Source organism: Homarus americanus, unplaced genomic scaffold, assembly GCF_018991925.1.
Source record: "Homarus americanus isolate GMGI-L3 unplaced genomic scaffold, GMGI_Hamer_2.0 scaffold46197, whole genome shotgun sequence".
In the NCBI taxonomy this organism is placed as follows: Eukaryota; Metazoa; Arthropoda; class Malacostraca; order Decapoda; family Nephropidae; genus Homarus; species Homarus americanus.
Window position 1 is genome coordinate 5,947,997 of NW_024723050.1, and position 27,836 is coordinate 5,975,832.

A 27,836-nucleotide genomic window follows, 5' to 3' on the forward strand; every position below is an offset into this window, starting at 1 on the left:
AGTGGAGGTGTCTGGTCACAGGTAGTGGGGGTGTCAGGTCACAGGTAGTGGAGGTGTCAGGTCACAGGTAATGGAAATTTCAGGTCACAGGTAGTGGAGGTGTCAGGTAAAGGAGTAAGGTCACAGGCTACCCAGTATCTATTTTTCAGGTCTTCTCTCATGAAAATGACAGCCGAAAAAAATTCTTGGCCTTCGATTGTCAAGTGTTTTATACGACGGTAAACTCCTCTGTCTAGTGTATGAGGTACTCGGTAAACTCCTCTGTCTAGTGTAGGAGGTACTCGGTAAACTCCTCTGTCTAGTGTAGGAGGTACTCGGTAAACTCCTCTGTCTAGTGTAGGAGGTACTCGGTAAACTCCTCTGTCTAGTGTAGGAGGTACTCGGTAAACTCCTCTGTCTAGTGTAGGAGGTACTCGGTAAACTCCTCTGTCTAGTGTAGGAGGTACTCGGTAAACTCCTCTGTCTAGTGTAGGAGGTACTCGGTAAACTCCTCTGTCTAGTGTAGGAGGTACTCGGTAAACTCCTCTGTCTAGTGGGTAAACTCCTCTGTCTAGTGTAGGGAGGTGCTGGGTAAACTGCTCTGTCACAGTGTAAGGAGGTACTCGATAAACTCCTCTGTCTAGTGGCCAGGAGGTTGCTCGGTAAACTCCTCTGTCTGGTGTATGAGGTACTCGGTAAAACTCCTCTGTCTGAGTGTGGGAGGTACTCGGTAAAAACTCCTCTGTCTAGTGTAGGCGGTACTCATTAAGCTCCTCTGTCTAGTGTAGGAGGTGCTCACGGCAAAGCTCACTCTGTCTAGTGTAGGCGGTACTCGGTAAACTCCTCTGTCTAGTGTAGGAGGTACTCGGTAAACTCCTCTGTCTAGTGTAGGAGGTACTCGGTAAACTCCTCTGTCTAGTGTAGGAGGTACTCGGTAAACTCCTCTGTCTAGTGTAGGAGGTACTCGGTAAACTCCTCTGTCTAGTGTAGGAGGTACTCGGTAAACTCCTGTCATCTACACAAGACTAGACAAACACACGGGGGTACTATACAACGCTCCCCTCCCCATCCCCCACGACTACATTACCACACACCAAATATTTGACGTTAAAAATTATAGTGTGGGTGGTCAGTGATACGCCGGCCTTCCTGCGAAAAAACTCCGAAATGATTTTTAAGTTCCCGTACAATTATGATTTTCATTCGACAAAAAATCATAAAAAATTATGCCTGTGTGGCTGGGTGGAAAATAAAGCAGACTTGCCTGGCCATTTATTATGCATAAAGTATAAAGGAGAACTACTCAACACAATGAGAGGAATGGAGGGAACATTTCCCTGGGTAGCGGTCTCCACTAATCAACACAGAGCACATTTTACCTGCCCCCCTACAACGATCACCTACATAACATAATATAAACGTTCTCTTTTATCTTTTTATTTTAAATATATTTTAACACCGTTTAAATGTGTTAAGTGAGACAGTGTTCTCGCTTTCTCATCTCCCTCAGGCACGTTGAAACAACTTAATCTTTTCAGCCAAAACATCGATTTGAAATAAATGCACATCTTAAATACCAGGGACAATAAACTATCCCTATATCGTGTAAACATTCCCAATTTCTATGTGAGAGAGAGACAGAGAGAGGTGCGGGGGGGAGGGGTGAGGGCCCAACAATCGCAGGACAATGTCACAGGTGCGTCCTGCAGCCATCACGTGCAACACCCACAGTCGACTCTATACAATAGGTGGATATCAATCACCAATGACAAAATTCACCATTTATAAACATGTAACAATGCCCAGATAAACAATGCAGGCAATAATTTTACTGCCTAACAAAACACTGGTGTATTGCGCTATAAACAATTGTCTCTTACATGGCCAGTTCCGTTATACTGTACACTATTTGGTGAAACTAAAGACGACCAAACTTAAACACAGACTGATAATAATTGGTTCATTAAACACGGTTACTATTTGAAGCCTATTTTTCAACATCCAAAAAGCAAATACAGTTTTGTGTATTCATAAAAAAAAAAAAATCCGACATGATATTGAAAAATGATGAGGGATGATAACCACCTGACCCCCAGAAGAACCCTTGACCCCTGACCCCTAGCAGAACCCTTGACCTCCAAAAGAACCACCACGAGGTTCCTCCTCTCATCCTCCGCGGGTAAAATATATGAAAACTACCCAAGAATGGTCGTAATTTAGCCATTTTAAGAGTCCATTCCGGCATTATACCACTCGCCACACTCTCATTAAGCAGCATTCAACCTGAGCATTTGAGAAACACAATAATACAACCGCAAACGCATAGGAGATATTTCGAACGAAATCAAGTGTTTGCCGCAGCGTAGAGCAACGTATTGCTAGCCAATCTCTCTCTCAATTGATTTTAAGTTCTACCTAACGAAAATGTTTCCCGTTTTTATTGGTCCAGGGAGGACTAGTTTCTTTTATGTAGTAAGATTTTCTTAAAGCTGAAGCATTGGGATCCACGGAGCGCGGTTACCAAGTATCACATTGATCGATCCTGCCTTTCTGAGTAAGATATCACTTGTTAAACATCGCATGAATCATAAATGGCCGCCAAGCCGAACCAATTAACTTACGAAGGTCCCAATTACCATGTGAGGGTTTAACTCACTTCCAAAGGCATCGAAATAAATGAAAAATCAGGAAAAAAAATCAATGGTAAGAAATTAACAATGAGACCAGAATGTTTTCTCAATTGAGTATAAACATCCGGTTGGGTGTTAATGTTTGGATTTCCATCTTAAAAAAAAAAATAAATAAAAAAATACAAAAAAATAAAATAAAAAATCGGCCAATCCAATTATGACATATTTTACTCATTTATAGAAAGACAGACAGACAAGGTGAGAGCAGTCATCTCTGTACCCCAAGAGCGGGAATCAGAAATATGCTTTTAATCTTTCAAAGTTTTCCCAACATAAAGCCTGATGGCCGGAAACATCAATACATGCACACATTTTCCCTTCATTCGCTGTCAGTCATTTATTCATCCTCGCTGCAGTAAGAAAATAGCGTCTGCTTCAGTACTCCCTTCCACAACAAGACGCCAAATCTGTTTTAAGAGTGATGCGATGCTTCGTAATAGTCAACACCACCTCTCCCAATAAGCACTCAATGCCATCCTCACTGCTGCTCCCTGGATGTTCATTACCTTCATCCCATCCTTCCTTCTCCTCCTTGGTCCTTCCCTCTCCCTCCAAATTATATATACTTACATCAATATTTCACTTCCCAGTATACCCAGAGGACCTGAGTAGCCCCTGTTCCACTCTCTGTCCAACACTTCTTTCACTTCCACAAATTCCTTACTTCTGTATTTCTCCTTCTCTAGATCCTGTTCACTCCGCATCTATCACATTTAATTTCCTCTTTTCTCTTGAACCTAAAGTCCACATCTCACACCAACATAATGGTGACTCAATAGCACCTCTACACACCCCTGTTATTACCTCCTCTGACACAGTCCATCATCTCCATATGATTCTCAGTGTATCTATCATGTTCTCTCCTGACTCGACTCCCTTTCAGTTCATGATTCCACTTTCCATCTGCTGACACATCCAATTCTAGACACCAGAAAGTTGAGACACACTGCCTCTCCTCCATCCATATGTGACACACTCCCTCTCCTCCATCCATATGTGACACACTCCCTCTCCTCCATCCATATGTGACACACTCCCTCTCCTTCATCCATACGTGACACACTGCCTCTCCTCCACTCATATGTGACACACTGCCTCTCCTCCACTCATATGTGACACACTCCCTCTCCTCCACTCATATGTGACACACTGCCTCTCCTCCACTCATATGTGACACACTCCCTCTCCTCCACTCATATGTGACACACTCCCTCTCCTCCCACTCCCTGACACCTCCTCTCCTCATCCATATGTGACACACTGCCTCTCCTTCATCCTCCACTCCCTCTCCTCCCTCATATGTGACACACTCCCTCTCCTCCACTCATATGTGACACACTGCCTCTCCTCCACTCATATGTGACACACTCCCTCTCCTCCATATGTGACACACTCATATGTGCACACTCCCTCTCCTCCACTCATATGTGACACTCCTCTCCTCCATCCATATGTGACACACCTCTCCTTCATCCATACGTGACACACCTCCCTCTCCTCCACTCATATATGACACACTGCCTCTCCTCCACTCTATGACACACTCTCTCCTCCACCATATGCTGACACACTGCCTCTCCTCCACTCATATGTGACACACTCCCTCTCCTCCATCCATATGTGACACACTCCCTCTCCTCCATCCATATGTGACACACTCCCTCTCCTCCACTCATATGTGACACACTGCCTCTCCTTCACTCATATGTGGCACACTCCCTCTCCATCCATATGTGACACACTCCCTCTCCTCCACTCATATGTGACACACTGCCTCTCCTCCACTCATATGTGACACACTGCCTCTCTTCCACTCATATGTGACACACTCCCTCTCCTCCACGCATATGTGACACACTGCCTCTCCCCTATTCATACTATTATTTACAAACAGCTGACTCATCTCCCGTTATCTTATCATTATTTACTAAACTTGCAACTCTCCATTACTTTAGTTTGCACCTCTCACTTACCTTATCCACGAAGGTGTTTTATAATCAAGGTTACATTACACTTCCTTCGCGTAGTTCTACTTTCACATGGCACCAATATCACCTCCACATTCAACTTTTATTCCTTCGTCGTTACTGATAACTTCACTCATTGAAAATTTGAGTAGATTCTATTTGGAAGAGACAACACGCAGCCTTAAGTCTCTACCGTCAACAACTACGGTACTTAATAATATTGCTTCATATTGCCAGTAATAATATTAGAAACCTATTCCAGTATATCGATCATTAATGGCTATTTCATCAAAGACACCGATAAGTTTGTTGTGTTTTACTCTATACAGTAGTCTACTTTTCAGAATCTGTAAAAAAAAAAAAATTAAATTCTCTTCACCGAAATTTCTCACACCAAAGATGTATTCCCTAGTTTTTCATTTTTAAATATATTTTCGTTCTTTATTCTGTTCAAAATTATGCTTGACTTGCTATATAATTGTCCTAAATTGGGCGCACTCTACTACCCCAAAGATTTTATCTAATTATACCATTCATTTTAATCACTGGAAAATTCGTATTTGTAGTAAATATTTTCACGTTTTGGTCCACTATTTACTCCCAGTCCTTCCCGCTAGTTTTAGAAAATTTCCTGGAAACAAATCAACCCCAAAAGCCATATAACAGTTTTTCAATTTACTCAGTTGCTTCTACTTCCCTTTCAGTTTGATAGTTTAAAGGTTATATCCAATTACTTTTCGTTCCTCCATTCTATAATTACTCACTGTACATTTATACTACGTACACATTCTACCTGGCATTCCTTTACCCGTTCTACCTCAAATATGGTCTTATTATCTTTACTTTATATAATCCCATCCCACTGATGTCCTCTTATCAGGTTCATTATATTTCTACTCACTTCCCTGGAGTTATTTTTCCTATTAACATCTTCTGTCTCTCTACGTATCTTTAAAACAATTCTTAAACATATTTTTTTTATTTCTTTGTGACCTTCCTTATTACTCGTCGCTGCCTGACTATAATACTGTTTTGTTTATTAGTTTTTAGATTTAATTTGTGAAGTAGTGAGTTTTAGTTTACTTCTCTGTTCCTTGCAGGTTTTTACTTCTGTTTTGTTTCTTGCTCTTCAAGTCCTTCCGTCAACAAGAACATAAGTTTGTTTAGGGTTTCATTTTCATATTATATCTTCGTCTCTGTTAACCCTATCCCCTATATCCCACGCGATTATTTATGTTTCATTTCTAAAGTTTAAGCATCACTAATTTCATAACTGCAACACTGTCTGACCCACAGTCTGCCCCCGGCCAGGTCTTCATGTGCGTTACCAAATTCTTTTATCCTCTTGAAAAATAATAATCTCTCTGATTCCTGACAATATAAACTATGATCATGGGATGAAATTCACGTATAAAAGAATCTACGTGATGTTCCAATTATCTATTTTGCAATAATCTTGTTTTGTTTACTAGTCATCCAACCTATGTGGTCATATTTCTCTCACCTCTCATTATAAACATAGCCATTCAATATCGTCGTTTCTTTGCTTTCTTAAGAACTTCATACAACTTTTCGGAACCCTCATCCTCACTGTCATATGTTGGGTTTAGCGTAAAGTTTATCACACAGAACTTTTGACACTGCTCAATATCTTTGTCACAATTACCCATCACCTGGTTCTAGTATTGCTATATAATCTTGACCATCTTACATTATTCAATCCTAAAATGTTTACTGCCGCCTTATCATCTCTGTTAACATTCATATACAGTAATTCTCTCTTAACGTAATGTCCTCACACTCCAAGTTCCTATTTTGAGTGATGTCACCGTCCCAGATTGTTGTTTTAATGTCCAAGGCTTTGTTTTGCTCACTCAATACTTACTAACAGTAGGAGGCACACTTACCTCAAGCATGGGAGGCAATACCTTTTGGACGGTCTTTTAAGAACAAAATTGAAATTCAGTGCAGTAGGAAGCCTAACGCCTTTCATCACAAGGAGAGGATGAAACAGAAGAGTTTATAACAACTGAAAACAAAGACTGCAAACAAAAGCCACGATCTAAACATACGATGTGTGTCTAACAATGCAAAGCAACGCGGCCAAAAATCATGCATATATTTTGTGAGGTCATCCAATGAACTGAATACCTTCTTACCCTTTAAAACACCTAAGGCCGCCCTCACGAGGACAGTGTGTTGCTCTCACAGGTGAGGTGCCGCTCTTCTTATCACTATTCACAAAATAATGCTAAAGCTATTCGCCTCATTCACAAACAGTACCGTAACCTTATACATACTTATACATACAGTTATATAAATACTCGGCTACAATACTGTTAATAAACATCAAGTGCTAAGAACCACAACTAACACAAGGACTCCCCACCAACTAACAAGCATGACACTGACCTGATCTGCAACACAGTTTCGATATTTACCTGCAAAATAGAAAATTTTCACTTATTAACATCACCTGTACTAAGTGTGATACATAACTGTAGGTATAGTGATGATAACGTGTGTGTATATATATATATATATATATATATATATATATATATATATATATATATATATATATATATATATATATATATATATATATATGAGTGCACCATACATTCACCTTTCTCAGCACAGGCGATCACTATACCATAGAGTGATGGTGGTGACGGTGAGGGCACAGCAGTAACTGTAAGGTTATACGATGATTCTCGCCCACTAACATGCAGGGGCCAGCAGTACTACAGGAAGGGTGAGACTAGTATAAGATCAGTTGTAAGGACTCTATAGTTAACTATTCTAGCAGGAAGGTCTGCCCAACAGGAGACGCAGGTTGAGGGTGTGAGCGCAGGACGGTTCTGGTACTCGTCAGCGCGAGGGTGGGGCCACAAGGAGCTATCGGAACCAGTCTGGGGACACCCGCCCAGGATTCAGAAAAACCGCCGGATACCCGACATCAAGGAAGGCCACATGCACAGGCTCGACCACGGGGTAAGTTCCTTTCACAACACTTGTCGTTAATATATTAAACACACTTAAGACCCCACATAATGTGTTACACAACAAGAAACATCCAAAATTGAGCGTATTGTTTGTCAACATTCTTCTCATCATATGTTGGTTTTAGTGACGATATTCTTCATTTTACACTTTTCTTCCAGATTAAAGAACTGTTCGCTGTTACACCTGTAGACGATGAATGTGTAGATAAAACAATTAATGTGACGATTATTTAAAGTAATAATAAAGCTCAAAGAGACTAAAATATGTTTATCAAATACTTTTATTAGTACAACACACAACAGAGAGATTTAATGGCCACTAATCTTATCGCTCTGTACACAGGCAGCTTGCGGCAGTGTGTTCCTTTGATGTGGATACCATTCATGTTGTCATTACGTTATCTTGAAACAAAATTTTCGTCAAACAGAATTTAAACTTTCCTCGAGTTAAGACAGTTTTTACTTTATCAAAATGAATGTATGAACATATGTATGAGCGTTAAGTGGTGAGCGGCGGGTGATGGGTGCAGGAGGTGGGTGTTGTCTACCTCATACACCTGTCCAACACCCTGTACATCAGCTCACCTGGACCAGCTAAATTGGTGATAGCTGAGGACGTGTTCTTCTGCCCACTGATGTTGCAAATTGTTAATGGTCGAGCTTGTGTATGTCTGTGGGAGAGGGCAGGGCGAGGGAGAGGGGTGAGGGTATTGGTGTGGGAAGGGTGAGAGTGGGTTGAGGGTGATGGTGGGGTGTGGGGTGTGGGTGACAGTAGGGTGGGGTGTGGGTGACAGTAGGGTGGGGTGTGGGTGACAGTAGGGTGGGGTGTGGGTGACAGTTGGGCGGGGTGTAGGTGACAGTTGGGCGGGTGTGGGTATAACGTTATGGTTATACACTAAGCTGATGGTAGTAGAAAAGACATGGAAGACTTACAACATTTTACTCACAAGTTATAACAGAGTGAACACACAATAACAACTCTCAGCCAAGCTTCTGTCATAATGATCTCTATGAGGAAAAAATTACTACTACTCATCAGCCGGGGAAATTAGGGAAATATTTGAACGTTTAGACTTTAGACAGTGTTGTATTTCCCTGAATGGTTGAGAGTATGTTCCTCGTCTTCGCACCAAGTGATACATTGTGGAGCCTGGGAATAAGTAATCACGTATACCTGTACCTCTACAACGGTTTCAAAAAATTACAAAATAAAATATATTCTCTGGTAAAGCAAATGAGCTACAAATATGATCAGATGGATATAAATGAAAGCGATTATTTGTTAAAAAAAATACGTTTCTTAATACTAATGTTTATCATGTTTCTTAAGGCTACACTTCATCTCCACAATACTTTACTGACGATCTGTAAACAACTCGATTTCTTCGTTCGTGCTGTTCATAGGTAAATCATATCTTCCACTTTACCTAACACCCTCTTCCCTGACAATCCCCATGAGGGTCTATTTTTTTTCCTAACAGCAACAAGTAATCCTAGACTAGTTGATGACCGTGGTTGGGCGTCCTGGTCATCTCTTCTTTACATACTTCACCGGGAAACTTTTTTAACCTAACACTTAACTCATCAGGTGAAGTAGCCGGAGTCAATAGCAATGTAATTTTTAACTTAAGATACCGAAGCTTAGTCCTATACTTTCCAAAGATATCGTGAACCAACGGGGTTATTATTGTCGCTGTGTTACCGTAACTCTACATCACAAGACAAATGATGTAAACTTTTACTGTAATTCTCTCATGACGAAGCTGTCCCGCTGACTCATATTGACTAGGCTACAAGTACGTATATTGATTAACAATCATTAAATCACATTGACCAGTGTAGACCAAACTATTAGGCGTGAGAAATATACACATACCACAAAGACTTACACAGACACTAGATGGAAATATTTATACATACATGCCCCCAGATATACATATACACATTCACAGGCCAGTATGAAAGCTGACATAATCCGCTTACGTTAAAAAATATTGAATTTATGTGGTCTCTAATGTTTAGCCTCCATCAGTTTTCATATTTTCGAAAAAGCTTAAAGATTTTTCACTGGTATTATATATATATATTATATATATATATATATATATATATATATATATATATATATATATATATATATATATATATATATATATATATATATATATATATATTTGATACCATTAAATTATTGATGAACACAAACCAGCACAAACTACACCCTTTAGATCTTCAACTCAAGTGGAAGGTCCCTTGAACAGTTAACACAGAGGAACTCCTTCACAGTGAGGGTCTCAGGGGTCAAGAGTAGGAAGGCCACAGAGAAATCTAAAGTGAAAACAAACATTATCTTCCAATCTCTGGCTCCATAATATTTAGTTATTTAGTTAGCATCTTTCATCTGGTACAATGATAATGTGATGAACCTCTTCACCGTTAAAATTTGATGTGAATCGGTGAAAAAAAAGAAGTTTTAATGGTGGGTTAACATAAGAACCATGATTCTCCCTCCTACTCCACCAAGAGAATATATTATAATTTTCAGCGTCATTTAAATCCCCATATAATAATGTCAACACCACCACCATTTCAGAAAATAAAAATAATAGTCCAAGGCAGTCATGGAGGGACGGGGTGGGGGGCTGAATAATATAAATCAATCCCTGGCCAGACATAACTACTGTACTGTTTCTCAAACCTTTAACTATAGCACCGCCCGTGGAATGTTAATTCTTTTAAGTAATGTTTAAAGTGCTTTTATCAACACTATTAATCCAGATAAAGAAACACTAATTCACTGTAATGTAACACAATTACTCTGCTATGTAAGAGATAATCAACACGCAGCTTTAGGAGATAATACAAATCCTCTTCCACAGTTAACCCGCTATGATACGTACATCCTGCCCCCCTTCAACACCCAGAGCTATGATACGTACATCCTGCCCCCCTTCAACACCCAGAGAGCTTTAAATAATTAATACCAACCCCTCCCCCCCCGTGTCTGGTAATTCAAGATGTTTCACTGAGCTCAACTCGTAAAGGTCAACACATTGAGAAAACAGGTCACATTGGATGGCTTAAGAATGAGAATAAAAGGTTGAAAGTTGATGTGTAACTAAATTATCTTTTTTTCGTCTGGTTCTGTGGTGATTTTTTTTTACAGAGTGGAACCATCCTCTTGTGCCCAGACAGTGAGTGCTACTTTAAGATTTTATTTCGTTAAACTCATTACACTCCTGAAGCAGAGACGACGTGATCCTAACATAACTGAGGTTAAATACGTTGTCTGCATACACCAGTTAGTTCACTCGTTACCAGCAACAACTTGAAAGCTCTCGCTGTTGTCATATAAACGTCAATGTCTATCGTGGCCAAAAAATAATTAAAAGTACTTTAACTCTGGAAAATTTAATCACATTATTATAAATTTACACTATCTCGTATGACCAATTATTTACTCTACAGCTGATCGAAGTCCCCGACCTAACAGAATACAGACGTGATAACTGCGACAACACAGAAGACAACATACAAGTCCTTGTACTGTACTTAAAACACTGGTACTGTTATCTCGGCCGTATACGCTCCCCTGTGCCGCCACAACACTCGGAAATAATTAAGACGTTGTTCTCAAGAGGTACACGGCCGAGAAAGATTACGTCGAGGCTACTTGTCTGCTGTGGTGTAGAGGATAACTGATGGTGGAGGTACATGTGGTGGAGGTACAGGTGGTAGAGGTACAGGTGGTGGAGGTACAGATGCTGGAGGTACAGGTGGTGGAGGTACAGGTGGTGGGGGGTACGGGTGGTGGAGGTACAGGTGGTGGAGGTACAGGTAGTGGAGGCACAGATGCTGGAGGTACAGGTGGTGGGGGGGGGCTGGAGGTACAGGTGGTGGTGGTACAGGAGGTACAGTGGTGGTGGAGGTACAGGTGGTGGAGGTACAGGAGGTGTGGAGGTACAGATGTTGAGGTACAGGTGGTGGGGGTGGTGGAGGTACAGGTGGTGGAGGTACAGGTGGTGGAGGTACAGGTAATGGTGGAGGTACATGTGGTGGAGGTACAGGTGAGGTGGAGGTACAGGTAGTGGAGGTACAGATGCTGGAGGTACATGGGGGTACAGGAGGTGGAGGTACAGGTAGAGGGCAGGTGGGGTACAGGTAATGGTGGAGGTACATGTGGTGGAGGTACAGGTGGTGGAGGTACAGGTAGTGGAGGTACAGATGTTGGAGGTACAGGTGGTGGAGGTACAGGTGGTGGGGGTACGGGTGGTGGGGGTACAGGTGGTGGAGGTACAGGTGGTGGAGGTACAGATGGTGGAGGTACAGGTGGTGGAGGTACAGATGGTGGAGGTACAGGTGGTGGAGGTACAGGTGGTGGAGGTACAGGTGGTGGAGGTACAGATGCTGGACAATCGGGAACCAGTGAGACGAGACCTGGTGCAGCCTCAGGTGATAGTTCGCCCTTGAAAAAATCTACTCGCCCTCCCATGATTTTCTTACACTCTGGTAACTCTGTGTGGAGCTTCGGGTCGCGGGCGTTCACGTTAAGTTTTTTGTGCAGTCCGTCTCTTTAGTTTTCATCCTGTATGTATATTCTGCACAGTAGAATCGTCATACAAATTCACACTGAACCACTATGTATACATTAACGGTGCAGGTATACAGTGCACATACTAAGAGGTGCAGTTAGAAAAAATAATGTACACAGTGCAGATATTCAATGTATATAGATAAAGCAAGTACACAGAACATACCGATTGCAAGAACAGTCGTAGGGTGTACGATGCAATTTACGATGACCTTCTTGCCCTGATCTTGTTTCAGGAATACCACCCTTTTGAAGCTCTGGAGAGATCTCGAAGTTTCGAAAATGAGTACAGCACTAGCTAATAATTCCCACCAGGAAACTTGTTTCAAGACTCCTCCAAAGCTTCGAAAAGTGCAGAATTCCATGTGTTAAAGGCGATATTGCTGAAAAAAGACCAGGGCAAGAAGGCCATCGTAAATGGCGCCGTACACCCCATAACCGTTCTTGCAATTATAGTGCAATGTACAGTCGATCAAAAAACTATCTGTACTTGGGGGGAGGTGGTCGATGAATTTCAGAACGAACGCTACGACTCGTGTTGCCTCGGTCGGGTTGTCAAAATCCTTCGTCCGTTGTGTCATATTATCTAATACTGTTTTCAGATGAGGGAGCCTGAATTCCTGTAAGCAGACACTGAGATCAATTAAACGTTCCTGAATAAAGATGTTTAAAGGAGTTCATGTGACCAGAGTTAGCTATTACCCAGCCACAGCAAAAGACGGGACACGGGAAGTAGTGGCAGAGTACAAAAGTGTTTGTGCCACCATACAGACTTATGAACGCAATAAATCCACCTCGGGCAATATTCACAATACACTATATCTATAATACTAAATACACAATAATCTACATCATGGCTACGTATATTAATTATAAAACACACATTAAATTTATTCCAATATAGGATGCATAGGTTTATTTTAATCGTATATAAACATCGATTACCAATACAGATTTAAGTCTACAACACGTGCCTCTCATCACACTATTGCTTTACTGCTGAAGATATACTACATTCTCTACTGTACTCCAGGTTTATCAGGCAATATTTCAGAAAAAAAAAATACGACGCCCGAATCTTGCATTTCCTCTACAAACTTTGGAGAGTTTTATGATAGCGGTTTATTGGCTCAATCTTCAGTATGAAAAGGACTGAGGAGTCTGGTCTTAAAGCTGAATGTCCAGCGTAAGAAAATGTGTTCCTTAATATTTGTAGATAAGAGAGAGACAGAGAGAGGGAGAGAGAGAGAGAGAGAGAGAGAGAGAGAGAGAGAGAGAGAGAGGGATCAATATTATCTCACATCCTTTCAATTTATTTTTAATGGCTCTTCGTGTTTTATTTTCGAGAACATTTTAGCGGGAAGGTGAGGGTGTTGTAGGTCTCCTCCACTCAAGGCGCTGCTGAGGTAACGAGTGTGGAGCTGGTGACGCCAGCCTCCCCCATCCAGGGTCACGATTTATCCTTATTTATCATGTGTGCTTTATTCTCATATACTGTATTGTGACGTTTGCATTACACATTCATCCTGGGTAATACATACACCACATCATCTGTCTACCATCATATCATACACTGGGTGATACATACACCACATCATCTGTCTACCATCATATCATACACTGGGTGATACATACACCACATCATCTGTCTGCCAACATATCATACACTGGGTGATACATACACCACATCATCTGTCTACCATCATATCATACACTGGGTGATACATACACCACATCATCTGTCTACCATCATATCATACACTGGGTGATACATACACCACATCATCTGTCTGCCAACATATCATACACTGGGTGATACATACACCACATCATGTCTGCCATCATATCATACACTAGGTCAGGGGTGGGCAATTATTTTTGATGGAGGGCCACTTCATGAATGGTGGCACACTTCGCGGGCCACACACTTAATGTGTATTACTGCTATGTCCACCCAACTTCCAAAATTTTCCTTTCTGTAATTAATAAGATTTTTTTTTTCTGATTGCCAAATGCAGTGGCGGGCCACAGAAATAATTTGGCGGGCCAAATGTGGTCCGCGGGCCGTACTTTGCCCACCCCTGCACTAGGTGATACAAACACATCATATGTCTACCATCATATCATACACTGGGTGATACATACACCACATCATCTGTCTGCCAACATATCATACACTGGGTGATACAAACACATCATCTGTCTACCATCATATCATACACTGGGTGATACAAACACATCATATGTCTACCATCATATCATACACTGGGTGATACATACACCACATCATCTGTCTGCCAACATATCATACACTGGGTGATACAAACACATCATATGTCTACCATCATATCATACACTGGGTGATACAAACACATCATATGTCTACCATCATATCATACACTGGGTGATACATACACCACATCATCTGTCTGCCAACATATCATACACTGGGTGATACAAACACATCATCTGTCTGCCAACATATCATACACTGGGTGATACAAACACCACATCATCTGTCTGCCATCATATCATACACTGGGTGATACATACACCACATCATCTGTCTGCCATCATATCATACACTGCGATACATACACCACATCATCTGTCTGCCATCATATCATACACTGGGTGATACATACACCACATCATCTGTCTGCCAACATATCATACACTAGGTGATACAAACACATCATATGTCTACCATCATATCATACACTGGGTGATACATACACCACATCATCTGTCTGCCAACATATCATACACTAGGTGATACAAACACATCATCTGTCTGCCATCATATCATACACTGGGTGATACAAACACATCATCTGTCTGCCATCATATCATACACTGGGTGATACATACACCACATCATCTGTCTGCCAACATATCATACACTGGGTGCATCAACATATCATACACTGGGTGATACATACACCACATCATCTGTCTGCCAACATATCATACACTGGGTGATATAAACACATCATCTGTCTGCCATCATATCATACACTGGGTGATATAAACACATCATCTGTCTGCCATATATCATATACTGGTGATACATACACCACATCATCTGTCTGCCATCATATCATACACTGCGATACAAACACATCATCTGTCTGCCAACATATCATACACTGGGTAATACATACACCACATCATCTGTCTGCCATCATATCATACACTGGGTAATACATACAACACATCATCTGTCTGCCATCATATCATACACTGGGTAATACATACACCACATCATCTGTCTGCCATCATATCATACACTGGGTAATACATACACCACATCATCTGTCTACCATCATATCATACACTGGGTGATACATACAACACATGATCTGTCTCCCATCATATCATACACTGGGTGATACAAACACATCATCTGTCTGCCAACATATCATACACTGGGTAATACATACACCACATCATCTGTCTGCCATCATATCATACACTGGGTAATACATACACCACATCATCTGTCTGCCATCATATCATACACTGGGTAATACATACACCACATCATCTGTCTACCATCATATCATACACTGGGTGATACATACACCACATCATCTGTCTGCCAACATATCATACACTGGGTAATACATACACCACATCATCTGTCTGCCATCATATCATACACTGGGTGATACAAACACATCATCTGTCTGCCAACATATTATACACTGGGTGATACATACACCACATCATCTGTCTGCCATCATATCATACACTGGGTAATACATACACCACATCATGTCTACCATCATATCATACACTGGGCCATCATATCATACACTGGGTAATACATACACCACATCATCTGTCTGCCATCATATCATACACTGGGTAATACATACACCACATCATCTGTCTGCCATCATATCATACACTGGGTGATACATACACCACATCATCTGTCTGCCATCATATCATACACTGGGTGATACATACACCACATCATCTGTCTGCCATCATATCATACACTGGGTAATACATACACCACATGATCTGTCTGCCATCATATCATACACTGGGTGATACATACACCACATGATCTGTTTGCCATCATATCATACACTGGGTGATACATACAACACATCATCTGTCTACCATCATATCATACACTGGGTGATACATACAACACATGATCTGTCTGCCATCATATCATACACTGGGTAATACATACAACACATCATCTGTCTACCATCATATCATACACTGGGTAATACATACAACACATCATCTGTCTGCCATCATATCATACACTGGGTGATACATACACCACATCATCTGTCTGCCATCATATCATACACTGGGTGATACAAACACATCATCTGTCTGCCATCATATCATACACTGGGTGATACAAACACATCATATGTCTACCATCATATCATACACTGGGTGATACATACACCACATCATCTGTCTGCCAACATATCATACACTGGGTGATACAAACACATCATCTGTCTACCATCATATCATACACTGGGTGATACAAACACATCATATGTCTACCATCATATCATACACTGGGTGATACATACACCACATCATCTGTCTGCCAACATATCATACACTGGGTGATACAAACACATCATCTGTCTGCCAACATATCATACACTGGGTGATACAAACACCACATCATCTGTCTGCCATCATATCATACACTGGGTGATACATACACCACATCATCTGTCTACCATCATATCACACTGCACACATACACCACATCATCTGGTCTGCCATCATATCATATACACTGGGTGATACATATTCACATCATCTGTCTACCATCATATCATACACTGGGTAATACATACACCACATGATCTGTCTGCCATCATATCATACACTGGGTGATACATACACCACATGATCTGTCTGCCATCATATCATACACTGGGTAATACATACACCACATGATCTGTCTGCCATCATATCATACACTGGGTAATACATACACCACATGATCTGTCTGCCATCATATCATACACTGGGTGATACAAACACATCATCTGTCTACCATCATATCATACACTGGGTAATACATACACCACATGATCTGTCTGCCATCATATCATACACTGGGTAATACATACACCACATGATCTGTCTGCCATCATATCATACACTGGGTAATACATACAACACATGATCTGTCTCCCATCATATCATACACTGGGTGATACAAACACATCATCTGTCTGCCATCATATCATACACTGGGTAATACATACAACACATCATCTGTCTCCCATCATATCATACACTGGGTGATACAAACACATCATCTGTCTGCCATCATATCATACACTGGGTGATACATACACCACATCATCTGTCTGCCATCATATCATACACTGGGTGATACATACACCACATCATCTGTCTGCCATCATATCATACACTGGGTGATACATACACATCATCTGTCTGCCATCATATCATACACTGGGTGATACATACAACACATGATCTGTCTGCCATCATATCATACACTGGGTAATACATACAACACATGATCTGTCTGCCATCATATCATACACTGGGTGATACATACACCACATCATCTGTCTGCCATCATATCATACACTGGGTGATACAAACACATCATCTGTCTGCCATCATATCATACACTGGGTGATACATACACCACATCATCTGTCTGCCATCATATCATACACTGGGTGATACATACACCACATCATCTGTCTGCCATCATATCATACACTGGGTGATACATACACCACATCATCTGTCTGCCATCATATCATACACTGGGTGATACATACACACATCATCTGTCTGCCATCATATCATACACTGGGTAATATATACACCACATGATCTGTCTGCCATCATATCATACACATACACCACATGATCTGTCTGCCATCATATCATACACTGGGTAATACATACAACACATGATCTGTCTCCCATCATATCATACACTGGGTGATACAAACACATCATCTGTCTGCCATCATATCATACACTGGGTGATACATACACCACATGATCTGTCTGCCATCATATCATACACTCATGATCTGTCTCCATCATATCATACACTGGGTGATACAAACACATCATCTGTCTGCCATCATATCATACACTGGATCTGTGATACACCACATCATCTGTCTGCCATCATATCATACACTGGGTGATACATGCACACCACATCATCTGTCTGCCATCATATCATACACTGGGTGATACATACACCACATCATCTGTCTGCCATCATATCATACAGATACATACAACATGATCTGTCTCCCATCATATCATACACTGCGATACATACACCACATCATCTGTCTGCCATCATATCATACACTGGGTATACATACAACACATCATCTGTCTGCCAACATATCATACACTGGGTGATACATACACCACATCATCTGTCTGCCATCATATCATACACTGGGTGATACATACAACACATGATCTGTCTCCCATCATATCATACACTGGGTGATACAAACACCACATCATCTGTCTGCCATCATATCATACACTGGGTGATACATACAACACATCATCTGTCTGCCAACATATCATACACTGGGTGATACATACACCACATCATCTGTCTGCCATCATATCATACACTGGGTAATACATACAACACATGATCTGTCTCCCATCATATCATACACTGGGTGATACATACACCACATCATCTGTCTGCCATCATATCATACACTGGGTGATACATACAACACATGATCTGTCTCCCATCATATCATACACTGGGTGATACAAACACATCATCTGTCTGCCAACATATCATACACTGGGTAATACATACAACACATGATCTGTCTCCCATCATATCATACACTGGGTGATACATACAACACATGATCTGTCTGCCATCATATCATACACTGGGTGATACATACACCACATCATCTGTCTGCCATCATATCATACACTGGGTGATACATACACCACATCATCTGTCTGCCAACATATCATACACTGGGTGATACATACAACACATCATCTGTCTGCCAACATATCATACACTGGGTGATACATACACCACATCATCTGTCTACCATCATATCATACACTGGGTGATACATACAAACACATCATCTGTCTGCCATCATATCATACACTGGGTGATACATACAAACATCATCATACACTGATACATACACCACATCATCTGTCTACCATCATATCATACACTGGGTGATACATACACCACATGATCTGTCTGCCATCATATCATACACTGGGTGATACATACACCACATGATCTGTCTGCCATCATATCATACACTGGGTGATACATACACCACATGATCTGTCTGCCAACATATCATACACTGGGTGATACATACACCACATGATCTGTCTCCCATCATATCATACACTGGGTGATACATACACCACATGATCTGTCTGCCATCATATCATACACTGGGTGATACATACACCACATGATCTGTCTGCCATCATATCATACACTGGGTGATACATACACCACATGATCTGTCTGCCATCATATCATACACTGGGTGATACATACACCACATCATCTGTCTGCCAACATATCATACACTGGGTGATACAAACACATCATCTGTCTACCATCATATCATACACTGGGTGATACATACACCACATCATCTGTCTGCCATCATATCATACACTGGGTAATACATACAACTCAGTGATCATCCTGCACTAGTTACTAGGACTATTGTATCTCCTCAGAGGTTGTATTTGGAGATTCTCTCTGGTTTCTGTTTCGCTCTCATATTTGTGAAGCAAAGTAAATATGTCTTACTCTGTTTAAAAATCTTTTAAGTCTCTGTTTTTCTACATTTGCTCTCATAAACTGTAAATGCTTCTCAAACACAGATATTTTGCTTACAAAATAACGTTGTGTGCATTATATCGAGAACTCCCGAGTGGCAGTCTGGGTATTTTGTATGAAACTACCATATTTTCTTGCTAACACAAATTACAGTGGAAGGTTGTGTGGCAGAAAATGTGGCCGACGCCGGCAGTGGTGAGGCCCGCGGGTAATGACTGAGGGCAGCAACCGGTACATCAAAGACACCATCAAAGTATAGGGCGAAGATATATCTGTGGGGAGCACGTGTGGGGGCCGTGGTGGACGGCCACACTACATTATTACTCACTCCCTTCTCCTCCACTTTCCTGGGTGAAGGTCACTCGCTAGACCAATACTGTTATAAATAACTTGTGTGCCTACTTCCAACACTGACCACACTACACCAGCCAGCTAACGTGCCCTGGGTCCACCACCCACCCACTCTTATTTCTTCTACAATAATAATAATAATAATAATTAGCTCTCCAAACGTTTTCATGGTGTCGTTAACAGTCTACACAGGTTAGGTTTATAATTTCATTCATCCACCAAGCCTCTGCCTTCCCTTGGCCTTATATTAATACCTTTACCAACATCCCTTTATATCTAAGAATATTGCCAAATTATCACATTTCTTTACTCTATAAAATATCATAACTTCTTCCGTTTCTCTGACAAATGATTAGCATTTCTTCATTAATTTTTCGACCAGAATAATGTAACTTAACTTTCACATTTCACTGTAACCATAATGCATAAGACCTCTAGCCTCCGTCCGGTCTAAATCCTTTGGTCTAAACTCCTGTCTAAACCTAAACCGACTAATAAGTTCCACTAGAGACTAACACGGCAGACTCTTGTACCTGCAAACATGTGTTATAAGTCTAATATTTCCATCAACATTGCCACAATTTTTCAAGATACCTAAGATTATCATTATTTATCTTGGCAAACTTTTTTTTTATCGAAATCCAGTAACGACATATACAAAATATTATCTTCATTTAAAACCCATATGAACCTAAAATTTATCAGACCAAAGACCTCTTCCGCCGTTCCTCTTCCCATTCTAATTCTGTTTTGGGTTTCAGATAACTTAGTGTCCACATGTTTTTCATTCATATGAAATAATTTCTCATAGTAGTTATCCGAAACTTTGTGTACCCTACGCTTGTTTTTTTTAAGGTCACCGCACAAATATTTCCTTTTCAAACCACAGCGAAGGTATCCTATGTATTAAGTAGTTACATATTTTAGCCAAATATACAATCCCAATCTTGCGAATTTGTATCAGAAATTCTGCTAGAAACTGATCAACCATTTCCATTTTTCTGATAGCTGCCTCAACTTGTTTTCATGCTTGGTACGTTAATACCCCCTGTAATTATCTTCAACTCGAACCTATTTGTATTTCCTCTTTAGACAAACTTCACTAGGCGGTTTAAATTCCCTTTTTAATTCCTCTGTTAAAATATAAACTTCACTTCCTCTTTCCTATTTTCTTTAAAACTTTAATTTAGATCCAATTAATTTTAGCCTGGTTCCTCTTTTGTTGTTTACGTTTTGCTTCATTTTCTATTATTACTTTATATTTATACCATTGTTCTCTTTTTTGCTCTTTGTGGCTTCCCTCCTATAATACTGTAAGTCCCTTTTTGGTTCAACTTCAAATTCTATCCCTGGCCAAGTTTTCATCTTCCATCAGTCCCAAATGATATTACATAAACTTTAATGTTTAATATATTAAATTTTACCCTCACCAAACAAATTACTGGGACATGGACTGACCCAAACTGCCCCAGAGTAGGTCTTGTGTTAGGGCATCGAGTTCTTCGATTTTTAATTTATTTTGAATGAAATACAATCTCTTGATTTATGGCAACATTATCTTCACATACTTGGGTAATAATCATTTCCATATAATATTAACTAGTATGAGAGGAGCAGCACACGTGTGACGCCTGTTGGAAAAGTGTGTCAAGACTCCTTCTTCATGATCCCTTCCTGCGCCGTGTATGGGTGTGTGACACAACAACACGGTGTTGACGTCACCTCCGTTTAATGACTGGGTAGACACAAAGGCTGAACGTGTTTGTGACTGAATGGGTAAAGTGACAAAGAGGGAAGGAGATAGATATAGAGAGAGAGAGAGAGAGAGAGAGAGAGAGAGAGAGAGAGAGAGAGAGAGAGAGAGAGAGAGAGATGAAGGCGGGAGGGAGGGGAGCGGTGTGCACTATTGATAGCAACATGACTAGGTTAGTGGTATTGGTCATGGCTGGACTGACCATTCTTGGAAAACATTGAGGAGGATGGGGCGAGCGAGAGGGCACGTCACCACCAACACCTGGCGCGGCTGTCACCCCAGCTCCCACTTCTTACTCAACACGAGACAAACTGCCTCCTGTATTGCGTAGTTACGTTCAATAAGCCGTTTCCCGCCTATGATCTAGTTGCTACGGGTATCTGTATGCTTGTTCTTTATTAGCCTGTCCGTGAGTGTTTATGTCTCCTAAATTTTCTGGGACATTTTATGCCACAACAACTAAATACCTGTATGTTATCTTGACCTTAGCATAAGTATAGATAATGATAACTGTACAAATACATGTTTTTTTGTAATATGTTTTCCAATGCCACTCACTTCACTCAACCACGAGGTTTTGTTATCAAACTTCCACAGTCTACAACACAATAATGTACACTAGAGGTTTTTTTTGGTATTGGTCATATAAAAGGGTGACTGAACGACGCAAGTAGTGAAGGTTGAGTAATACATCTTACTGAGCTACAGCAACCCATCATCGCGACAACCTAATAGTTCGTATGTAATACTACAGTACTGTACTCACACACAAACACGGCTGGTACTAAAAAATCCACCTCAGGGAAATCCATAAAACCAGGAGTTTGTGTTTTTCTTAAACTTGCATCAGTTTTATAAGCAGTTTCAATATCCTCAAAGGTCAAATAAATAATAAAACCAAGGAACATGATTAAAGAAGTACAGTAAAGGAAATATATATTTTTTCTAATATATAAAACATTATCTTGATAAGTAAATGAAGACACGTATTTCCCTCATACTTAAAATCTTTAAACAGTTCTATTCTCTCTCATGACCAAATATAAATTACATTCACACAATATTAAGTAATGAAAGCCTGAACCTTTTTTGTATTAACTACATTAAACACAAATACCACCTAACACATCCCCGTCGCACCTCATGGCCTTCCCTTCACTGCATGCAAGTTCCCTTTAATCGAGCTCCACTATAAGGCTCTGTAAACTATATCAACCATCGGAGGGTAAACCTAATCTTCCGGATGCGTTCCTTCCAAACAGTTTCGTCATGATTCTTTGAGAGTTTACTGTTTATAATAAGACCGAGGGTGTTGACATCGTGCTGGTATAGTGACTGAGGGGTGTTACTGGGGGCAGGATTGAGAGGGACAGAGTTGAAGGCCCTGAATGTAACTAAACTATCTGTATCCTACTGAAGTAAGCCACCTTAAGGAGTCAAGCTTTGTGTCCGAAGAAGTTGCAGTATTTGAGCGGCGATCTCCAGGGAGGCACTGACTGAGCGTGGGTACTGGAGCGGTAGAATGGGTTTGTGTGTTGGTTAGTGTCATCACCGTAATAATGTGTGTAGCTGGAAGATGTGGAGAAGAGGTCATTACTGTGGAGCATGATGTGGAGGAGAGGTCATTACTGTGGAGTATGATGAGGAGAAGAGGTCATTACTGTGGACCATGATGTGGATAAGAGGTCATTACTGTGGTGCATGATGTGGAGAGGTCATTACTGTGGAGCATGAAGTGGAGAAGAGTTCATTACTATGGAGTATGATGTGGAGGAGAGGTCATTACTGTGGAACATGATGTGGAGAAGAGGTCATTACTGTGGAACATCATGTGGAGAAGAGGTCATTACTGTGGAGCATGATGTGGAGAAGAGGTCATTACTGTGGAGCATGATGTGGAGAAGAGGTCATTACTGTGGAGCATGATGTGAGAAGAGGTCATTACTGTGGAGCATGATGTGGAGAAGAGGTCATTACTGTGGAGCATGATGTGGAGAAGAGGTCATTACTGTGGAGCATGATGTGGAGGAGAGGTCATTACTGTGGAGCATGATGTGGAGAAGAGGTCATTACTGTGGAGCAAGATGTGGAGGAGAGGTACTGTGGAGCATGATGTGGAGAAGGTCATTCCTGTGGGAGCATGATGTGGAAAAGAGGTCACATTGTGGAGCATGATGTGGAAAAGAGGTCATTACTGTGGAGCAAGATGTGGAGAAGAGGAGTCACAGAGCAGATGTGGAGAAGAGTTCATTACTGTGGAGCATGATGTGAGAAGAGGTCATTATGCATGATGTGGAGAAGAGGTCATTACTGTGGAGCATGATGTGGAGAAGAGGTCATTACTGTGGAGCATGATGTGGAGAAGAGGTCATTACTGTGGAGCATGATGTGGAGAAGAGGTCATTACTGTGGAGCATGATGTGGAGAAGAGGTCATTACTGTGGAGCATGATGTGGAGAAGAGGTCATTACTGTGGAGCATGATGTGGAGAAGAGGTCATTACTGTGGAGCATGATGTGGAGAAGAGGTCATTACTGTGGAGCATGATGTGGAGAAGAGGTCATTACTGTGGAGCATGATGTGGAGAAGAGGTCATTACTGTGGAGCATGATGTGGAGAAGAGTTCATTACTGTGGAGCATGATGTGGAGAAGAGGTCATTACTGTGGAGCATGATGTGGAGAAGAGGTCATTACTGTGGAGCATGATGTGGAGAAGAGGTCATTACTGTGGAGCATGATGTGGAGAAGAGGTCATTACTGTGGAGCATGATGTGGAGAAGAGGTCATTACTGTGGAGCATGATGTGGAGAAGAGGTCATTACTGTGGAGCATGATGTGGAGAAGAGGTCATTACTGTGGAGCATGATGTGATGTGAAGAGGTCATTACTGTGGAGCATGATGTGGAGAAGAGTTCATTACTGTGGAGCATGATGTGGAGAAGAGGTCATTACTGTGGAGCATGATGTGGAGAAGAGGTCATTACTGTGGAGCATGATGTGGAGAAGAGGTCATTACTGTGGAGCATGATGTGGAGAAGAGGTCATTACTGTGGAGCATGATGTGGAGAAGAGGTCATTACTGTGGAGCATGATGTGGAGAAGAGGTCATTACTGTGGAGCATGATGTGGAGAAGAGGTCATTACTGTGGAGCATGATGTGGAGAAGAGCGAGAAGAGCTCCGGTATTAATGTTAACGACAAATTAATACTATAACTTGTGCTTAATATAATATATCCACTCAGTAATTACAATAAAATACTGACATAAAATCACCAAGAAAAAAAAATAAACAGTATTAACGCGAGTATATTATTTATTTTTTATTACACAGATGGTGGAGATGACTGTGGTGGAGTGTGTTAGTGGTGGAGTTGGGTAATGATGGGAGAAGCATATGGTGGAGATGTTAGTGGTGAGCTGTGTTGGTGGTGGTGGTAGTATTAGTGTATACATCGGCGCTGGAGAGGATGGCGATAGAGCATATTGGTGTTGTAAATGATGGTGATATGTACTGGTGGTGCGGCTGTACTGGTGTTGGAGATGATGGTGATGGAGTGTACTATGGAGATGTTGGTGATGAAGGGTGGTGGAGTAAATTAGTGTTGGGGATGTTGGTGATGGAGATCCAGGAATATGGCGCGATGCATAAAGATTAAGCTTCTCTGAGACAAGGTTCGTCATGTTTTAACATTATTATGTTCTATATTTTTGTTCCAAGTCGTATCGCTTGACGTTTGATCCCGTGCCGAGGTCCGTCTTGGGTCCGCTAAATAAATCCTCCTCCCGGTAATGTGTTCTCCGTCAGCAGCATAAATATTTCCAATATTTTTTCAGTCGTCGTCCTCACTAGAGAGAGATTCCGAAGCAAACCCGAAGACTATCAACATTATAAATTAGACAAAACCATTTAACTCTCATTACGTTTTTCATTAATACATTGTATTTTTTTGCTCGTGAAAACATCTCTCTCAGTTAATCACTATCTCTCGCAGTAAAACACAGCATCTCTCGCAGTAAAACATAGCATCTCTCTCAATAAAACAGATCTCTCTCAGTAAAACATAGCATCTCTCTCAGTAAAACAGATCTCTCTCAGTAAAACAGCATCTTGCAGTAAAACACAGCATCTCTCTCAGTAAAACAGATCTCTCAGTAAAACAGCATTTTGCAGTAAAACACAGCATCTCTCGCAGTGAAACACAGCATCTCTCGCAGTAAAACACAGCATCTCTCGCAGTAAATCAATATCTCTCGCAGTAAAACACAACATCTCTTTCAGTAAAACAGCATCTCTCTCAGTAAAACAGCATCTCGCAGTAAAACACAGCATCTCTCGCAGTGAAACACAGCATCTCTCGCAGTAAAACAGCATCTCGCAGTAAAACACAGCATCTCTCAACAGTAAAACACAGCATCTCTCGCAGTAAAACACAGCATCTCTCGCAGTTAAACACAGCATCTGTCGCAGTAAAACACAGCCCCACTTGCAGTAAAACACAGCATCTCTCGTAGTAAAACACAACATCTCTCGCAGTAAAACACAGCCCTACTTGCAGTAAAACACAGCATCTCTCGCAGTAAAACACAGCATCTCTCGCAGTAAAACACAGCATCTCTGGCAGTAAAACACAGCATCTCTCGCAGTAAAACACAGCATCTCTCGCACTAAACACCGCTTCTCTCGCAGTAAATCAATATCTCTTGCTGTAAACACAACATCTCTCTCAGTAAAACAGCATCTCTCTCAGTAAAACAGCATCTCTCTCAGTAAAACAGCATCTCGCAGTAAAACACAACATCTCTCCGTAAATCAACATCTCTCAGTAAAACAGCATCTCTCAGTAAAACAGCATCTCGCAGTAAAACACAGACATCCTCGCAGAAACGCACAGCATCTCTCAGATAAATCAATATCTCTCGCAGTAAAACACAACATCTCTCTCAGTAAACAGCATCTCTTCAGTAAAAGACAGCATCTCGCAGTAAACACAGCATCTCTCGCAGTAAAACAGCATCTCGCAGTAAACACAGCATTCTCGCAGTAAAACAGCATCTCGCAGTAAACAGCATCTCGCGTTAAACACAGCTTCCCTCGCAGTAAAACAGTTTCTCTCGCAGTGAAACACAGCATCCTCGCAGTAAAACAAAGCATCTCGCAGTAAAACACAGCATCTCTCGCAGTAAAGCACAGCATCTCTCAGTAAAACAGCATCTCTCGCAGTAAACAGTATCTCTCGCAATACCACCATCTCTCGCAGTAAAGCACAGCATCTCTCGCAGTAAGCACAGCATCTCTCGCAGTAAAACACAGCATCTCTCAGTAAAACACAGCATCTCTCGATAAAACAGTTTCTCTCGCAGTGAAACACAGCATCTCTCCAGTAAAACACAGCATCTCTCGCAGTAAAATAGCATCTCTCAGTAAACACAGCATCTCTCGCAGTAAAATAGTATCTCTCGCAGTAAAGCACAGCATCTCTCAAAGATCTCTCGCAGTAAAACACAGCATCTCTCGCAGTAAAACACAGCTCTCGCAGTAAACCAGCTTCTCTCGCAGTAAAACAGTTTCTTCGCAATGAAACACAGCATCTCTCGCAGAAAACACAGCATCTCTCG

General features: G+C 41.2%; 1 protein-coding gene across 1 annotated transcript in view; it reads left to right on the forward strand.

The window, feature by feature from the left end:
* LOC121863308 (immunoglobulin domain-containing protein oig-4-like) overlaps window positions 1-27,836 on the forward strand; it is a 115,895-nt gene that overhangs the window by 32,607 nt on the left and 55,452 nt on the right. Inside the window, exon 3 of the mRNA XM_042361930.1 lies at window positions 7,466-7,633. Within this exon, the coding sequence (XP_042217864.1) occupies window positions 7,466-7,633 (168 nt within the window). The remainder of the gene's footprint in view (window positions 1-7,465; window positions 7,634-27,836) is intronic.